General features: G+C 36.6%; 1 protein-coding gene across 1 annotated transcript; it reads right to left on the bottom strand.

The window, feature by feature from the left end:
• Positions 1–4,585: 4,585 nt before the first annotated feature.
• On the bottom strand, positions 4,586–5,701 carry LOC120636845 (the record flags this gene model as incomplete). The annotated part of the gene is made up of 1 exon (XM_039908407.1): positions 4,586–5,701. A coding segment is annotated over exon 1 (852 nt), but the record flags the coding sequence as incomplete, so codon positions are not given.
• Between the last annotated feature and the right edge of the window lie 2,077 nt (positions 5,702–7,778).

Raw genomic sequence — 7,778 nt, 5'->3', positions numbered from 1 at the left:
ATAACAGCTAGATGACGCAAAACTCCGCTAGAGTGAAGGGGTGGGTTCAACAAGTGTGTAGTGCATAAACTAAGAATTTATAACTTAGTATAAACGGTATATACTCGTAGCATAAAATATTAACAAAACAACAACATACTTTATAAAGTAGGTTTAGTATACTCGTATAAGTTCAATTGCCAAACAATAAGAAATAACATAATTCAGAGAACTAACAAAAATAACATTTAAGTTAAAACACACGCACTGGAATAATGAAAAAGTGACTACTTTCCATTTCTTGTAATTAGTGAATTTGCAGCAATAAGTTTTAAGAATAGTAAAGGTACACTAATAAACACATTAAAGGTAGAAAGAGATTTAAGTTTTTTAACTTAGAACTACGTTATGATATGTTGAAGTTTAGTCATTTCGATTGAGGTTAGGTCTAGTTAGACATTAAGTAGCCGAGATAATTTAAATTTTCGTTGCGTTCATTCCCAAACTTTGCCAATACTGACAAATCCAAATAATATTTTGGATTTGTCAATATTTCAGTTCCGTTGTGACCACAATCCATGCAATTGGGTTGAAATATCGACAAATATAAAATATTATCGTGGTAGGTATGTACCCGTTAACTATATTTAAGAAATGTTGATTAACCACGAAAATCTTAATTTAAAATCTTTAATTTATTTTACATCTTATTAGTACAGCAGGGCCACTTACACTTACAAGGAAGAACTACATAATTTGTGGATAACTAAGACAATTAATGAAAGATGACATAGAATAAAAGGAACAGATTAAAAAAATATATTTATATATGAATATAAATATATATTAATAAATAAATAATAAATAAATATATTACGACAATACACACATCGCCATCTAGCCCCAAAGTAAGCGTAGCTTGTGTTATGGGTACTAAGATGCCTGGTGAATATCTTTATGAATGATATACATAAATACTTATAATATACATTTAAACACCCAGATACTGAAAAACTGTTGTGTGCTTCAACGTTGGATAGTCAGATGAAGGAAGTTACTCTTAATCATCTAAGATCTCTGCCTGCGCCTGATTTTCCGACCTTTAAATTCAGAGAAGTGACTTTGGACGAAGTCAAGAAGCACGTTTTGGCCATCAAATCTGATGCCGTAGGAAGTGATGGAGTTGGTCGTAGGATGATTATCCTGGTCCTTGATAGCCTAGCTCCTATTCTATTACACTTATTTAACTATTCTCTATCAACTTGTACTTTTCCTTCTAGTTGGAGGAAGGCGTTCGTGATCCCTCTTTCTAAAATTGCTAATCCTACAACTCTATCACATTTTCGACCAATTTCAATTCTTCCTTTTCTTTCTAAAGTCTTAGAACGTATTGTCAATCAACAACTTACTCTTTTTCTGACTAAAAATAACGTTCTATCACCTTTTCAATCTGGCTTTAGACAAGGACACAGTACGGTCACAGCACTAATTAAAGTCTGTGATGATATTCGGAAAGGGATGGACAGTAAATTGGTTACTATTCTGGTTCTTCTTGACTTTAGCAATGCTTTTAATAATGTGAATTACGACTTGCTTCTTGCGTTGCTTAGGTCGAAGGTGAACGTATCATCTGAAGCCATTGACTGGTTTCAGTCGTATCTGTTTGGTCGTCAACAATGTGTCAGATTTGATGGTAAATGTTCCTCGTTTTCCCCCCTCACTGCAGGTGTTCCACAGGGTGGGGTGCTTTCACCACTTCTCTTTTCCATTTTTATTAACTCTGTCTCTTCTGTTATCTCCTCTTCATTTCATTTCTATGCTGACGATTTACAGATCTACTCCTCAGAAACCACTGATGGAATTTCCTCTGCTATTTGTAAACTGAATACAGACTTGGCGAATATTTGTAACTGGTGCAAATCTTACGGTCTTGCCGTAAATCTTGTTAAGTCACAAGTAATCGTCATAGGTAATCGCAATTTGCTGACTAAAATTAATAACCTTCCATCTGTTTACTTTGATGGGGTTGCTTTGCCATACTGCAATACGGTCAGAAACCTTGGGCTGACGATTGACAGTTCCTTTTCTTGGGGACCTCATGTATCTGAGGTAGGGCGGAAAATTTGTGCCACTATTGGCTATCTTAGGCGGTGGAAGAATCTTCTTCCAATTAAAACTAAGATCGCTCTTGCCAATTCTATTTTGTTACCTGTCATTGACTATGGTGATGCATGTTATCTTGACTTATCGCAGGATCTCCTTAATAAGCTCGATAGGCTGCAGAACCTTTGCATCCGCTTTATCTTTGGCTTGCGAAAGTTCGACCGCATATCTCAGTTCCGCGCTGAACTAAAGTGGTTGTCGGTCGGCCAGCGGAGAGAGATGCACGCCTTGTCTCTGTTGTATCGTATCCTGTTTCTTCCTCAGACTCCGCCATATTTAAAAGAACGTTTTACCTTTTTTGATAATAACAGGCTACGTTCCTGCACCGACAGCAAACTACAGGTTCCGTACAGTCGCACGAAATATTATAGTAATTCTTTTACAGCTAATTGTGTCAGACTCTGGAATTCCCTACCTGATGACATACGTCAGGCAAAATCCTTGCCTCTTTTTAAAAGTCGTTTGAAAAACTATTTTTTATGTATGTAGCGTTATAGTATGTAGTTTATTATATTTATATGTATGAACACTATATATTTTATATAATAATTATATGTTTAGTATTAGAATTTATACCATGTATGTAGTTTAGTTTGCAATATTTTTATGTAGGTAGAATTTTTTATTGCCGCACCAACCCGTTCCTTCCAATAACTACTATCGCCAAAGGTTGTCTGGGAGAGATCGCTTTAGCGATAAGACCGCCTTTGCACACCTAAACTAGTTTTTTTTTTAATTATTTCTGTAAATGTGTTTATTTGTATTTTGTTTTTGTGTGTGCAATAAAGAATTTATTATTATTATTATTACCTTTGTTTTTACCGAAGATATAGCTTAAAGCCTTATGATCGCTGCGCAAAATGAAATGCCGACCAAACAGATACTTATCATGCCTGCTGACTCCAAACATTATGGCTAAGGCTTCTTTATCTAGCTGCGAATAATTACGCTCGGCCTCATTAAGAGTACGCGAGGCGCAACTGATAAGACGTTCCGATCCGTCGGAGTAGCGGTGCGTGAGAACCGCGCCGAGTCCATACGCGCTACTGTCCACCGACAACAGCAACGGTAACTTGGGATCGTAGTGTGCTAGCACAGGCGAACTACTGAGAATGTTTTTAACTCTTTTGAAGGCACTTTCACATTCGCAACTCCAATACCATTTTACATTTTTCTTTAGTAAATCGTATAAAGGTTTTAATACAGAACTCATGTTAACACAAAATTTATTGTAAAAGTTAACGAGACCAATAAAACTTTTTAATTGCGTTACGTCTTTCGGTGATGGCGCCGAAACAATAGCTTTTATCTTATTTGCATCAGTGTGTAGACCCTTTTTATCAATTTTGTATCCTAAGTATGTTACACTGTCCTTAAAGAATTCACATTTAGACCAATTTACTCGCAACCCGGCCTCTTTTAATCGGGCTAAAACGGCACGTAAATTTTTACAATGAGTCTCTCTGTCTTTGCCAGTCACACAAATATCGTCCTGAAAAGCTACAGTAGAGGATAGGCCACACAGAGTTTCTTCGATCAACTTTTCAAAATACTCAGGAACACATTTTATTCCAAAAGGTACTCGCTTGTAAACGAAGGTGCCTATGTGTGTAGTTATAGCGGTCATGGGTTGCGAGTCCTCCGTTAATAACACTTGCTGATAGGCGTGGGACAAGTCTAATTTAGAAAACTGTTCGCCTCCCCCAAGGGTAGCAAATATATCTTCAATTTGTGGAAGAGGATAATGAAAATCTTTTAATAGCGGATTAATAGTGACCTTAAAGTCTCCACAAATACGAATGTCTCCATTTTTTTTTATTATAGGAACAATAGGCGTACCGTAATCAGAACGGTCTACCTTATAAATGACGTCATCTCGCTGCAACCGCTCCAACTCGCGCTCGACCGGCGCGCGAAGTGCGAGGGGAAGCGGGCGCGATTTAACGAAAATTGGAGTCTTGTCAGCTAAATGCAACTGCATTCGAGTTTTAAAAGTCCCAAGCCCATCAGCGAAAACCTCGGGAAATTCTTTCCTTAATAATTCTATAGTATTATCATTTTCGCATCTTTCGGATAAATTATGGCAATTTGTGATATCGATTTGTAAAATTCTTATCCAGGCACGGCCTAGTAAAGGAGGGCCGCCGTTTTCAACAACATACAACGGTAATTTATACAAACGATTTTTACATTGTACATTTACCATAATATATCCCAGAGGTTCAATAACACTACCTGTGTAAGATCTTAACCTTAAATTTTTATGTTGTAAACAAACGCTAGAAAAATGATTATCATAAAAATGCTTTGAAATTACAGAGATCTTACTACCAGTATCTATTTCAAATTTAACTACAGACTTTTCTACGTTTAATTTGATATAATACGGGCCGTCATTACCCTCGCAAATTATATTATAAAAATCTAAAACACTGTCATCGGAATCATTAAAAAACAACTGACCTTTTGTGTTTTTCTGTATAACCGCATCACTACACTTATCAACATTACCGCACACGACCTTCAGGTGGCCCCTCTGCCCACACGAATCACAGCTGTAGAACTTGTAGCGGCACCGGGACGGCGGATGCCCGCTGCGCCCGCAACGCCAGCAGCCGCGCCGTGAGCCCTCGAGGCTCAGCGCACCGGCCCTGGCCGCCGCGTCTGCCTGCACGCCACCCGCTCCCTCGCGCCGTTTCATGCGCCCGCGCTCCGCGCGCGCTGGTGAGGATCTGATGCGATGCAGCCCTTCCGAGATGGCGCTGGAACTCGCCCCGGACGCTGCCTCCGCTGCATGTCTCTCCGCTGCCTCGAGCGCCAATGCGAGTTCTATTGCTCGCTTATAATCGATGTTCCGCTCGGCAAACAATCGTGACCTCATATCTTCACTTTGAAGGCCAGAAACAAACTGGTCTCTCAAATTTACCTCCAAAGAATCCCGAAAATTGCAATGTTTGGCGAGATGTTTTAGACTTTTCAAATAATCACTCACTATCTCCCCTTGCCTTTGCTTCCTTTGCCGGAACATATGTCTCTCTGCGATCTCCGACCTTTGTGGCTCCAAGTGGTCTTTGACAATCTTCACTAATTGTTCAAACTTCTTGTCTTCCGGTAAATCCGGGGAACACAAGTCGCACATCAATTCGTAACATGCAATGCCGACATGTGTTACCAACGTGGCCACGTGTAAATCTTCACTGATGTTATTTAACGCAATAAATTGCTTCACCCGACGACAATATGCATCCCAGTTGTGGGAACTAACGTCAAAAGGCTCGATTTTACCAAAAGGCATGATTTTAATTAAAATAACCGACTGCGCCAAAATGTAATGTACTTAATAAAACGACGGACTATCGCAGAATGGTTTATTGGTAGAACAACATAATGAAGTGCGGGCTAATTATTAAACTACCTACATTACACTGCTCTTCTCCAAATTTAACTATTGGATTTACATAAAAGCCAATAAAAAAAAACTAAATATTTACATCACTTAATTAATTACAATTTCATCATCTTTTTGACCCGCGGTCTTAATGCCATACGAAGAGGACTATTCCTATTGGGAATCGATAAGTCTTTCCCCATCAAATAAATAAATGAAAATATCATAATAATGTACTCAAGACTCCCCAGTAAACTGGTTAAAAGTAAAAGTCTTTTAAACTGTAATAAACCACATCCGAGCATGTTCACATTGAAATTGCCTGGTCTCCCCGTCCTCCCGTGTCAAACGGATGCTAATATGTATATTATAACATAAGAAAGTATATCAAGTATGTGCAATAGACCTAAAATATATATTTTTAAAACATATTATAGACTAAAGAATAAAGTAAAAATTGATTTTTTCTATAAAGGCAGGTAAGAAAAGATGTGATCTATAAATAAACACAAGAAGCCTTATTTTATTTATTTGCGAACAATAACATAACTTAACCACTAATTAATGAAACAATGATTACTGTAAATCTGTAACAGTGATAAATATTATTATTTTAAGAATAAATTTTTGCACTACTTGCCAATTTCAAACTTTGAAAACCTTTCTACACTAATGGTGAGTTTTGGGTTCTGTAAGCAAGGCCTTAAATCATCCCTTCTTTGTCTAGGTTAAAGAAAATTTGTTATCAATCTGCCAAAAGATTTTACATTAAAAAAAAGTATCTACATTAAAAGTATGAGAAATACATACAAGTAAATTAAAGGTAATCTTATAAAATATCTACATATTTTTATGGTCCCTTAGTTGAACATTTTAATGTTTATTCATTCATATTAGGATCCTATACAGGATGAGTTCAAGTATAGACAAGTATAATCTAATAAATAGTAGACAAACTCATAGGAATTTCTAGGGTAAATAAACTGAGTTTTAAGATGTGTTCAGCGGCGATCTAGCGTCAAAAAAAAATAAGGAAGTAATTGTTCTAAGTATAGAGAGGGCATTTTAGTCTTTTAACATGATTCTGTATTAGAACATGTACAGAAGGATTAGAAGCTAGAATGTTAGTTTATAATTGGAAATCCATCAATGCATAACGATAGTTTATGATTAGGTTAGAAACAAAATGCAACTCACCGAATTGTCAAAAGAAACACACACTCATCCTTGTAAACCAGCTGCTGGGGCGCCGGTATTTTAATTTTGGACAAATGCGGTGTTAGAGCGTCCAACGATGCCATTTTAGCGATGCTATCGCATATATATTTAATTTTAATTAATTTAAAGAAACTTGTTTAGCGGCAGAGCCAGTCTCAGAAAAATGACAATTGACAAATTTGAAATGACAATGAAAACCATAGATTAAATTAGAAATACCGAGAAAATACCAAATGTTAATAGTCTAAAGAGAGGTTCTAAAGATTGTTTAATGCTGGCGTATGTATCCTCATTGTGTGTTGCCAAAGAGCGTATAAATATACAACTAGAAGAAAACAAAAGAAGAAAATACCATGATATAATGTATGTCACGCTTGTATACTTATTGATGCAAACTATTACACTACACTGTGACAATGATGATCCAATCAGAGATATTTATTATATCTTATGATCATCCTCGATTATCTACTGGTTTTTTTTTAAAGGGCACAGTCAGCTGGACTTAATTACAAAAAAAAATTGCATAATGCTGAAGCCTGGTTGAGTAAAAATATGAGTGATCCTATGAAATTTGGTAGATGGGTCCTTTACAGAAGGATTTACTAACACAATAATTATTTCGCTCATGCTTCTCGTCCAGGCGGCTCGCTGCGCGCGTCAAAGCTTAATAATATGAGTTCAACCGTTGAATTTAACTGAAGAGTACAGGCTCTAGACTTATAATTACTGATTTAAAGAGTCAGTCAATATAAAAGATTGCTTAATATTATGAGATTCTACAAAAAGGATGTTTTCAAGGATTGCTATAGACTCCCTAATGAATACCGAGGATTGTGGTTTGCACTTGAATTTTACACATATTTCACTTTTTACAATTTCAAGCAAGGATTTCATTGCTCCAAGTAAGATTTTGTAGAGTCTCAAAGATTTTAATTCAATTTTAATCAATTTGTTGAAAGCCAATTTGTTTATAGGGTTTAATACAAATAGCCCATAGTCTAAATGACTGCGAACTATGGCATTGTAT

The sequence above is a fragment of the Pararge aegeria genome (genome assembly GCF_905163445.1).
Source record: "Pararge aegeria chromosome W unlocalized genomic scaffold, ilParAegt1.1 SUPER_W_unloc_4, whole genome shotgun sequence".
NCBI lineage: Eukaryota > Metazoa > Arthropoda > Insecta > Lepidoptera > Nymphalidae > Pararge > Pararge aegeria.
This window is presented reverse-complemented; position numbering and strand designations above follow the sequence as displayed.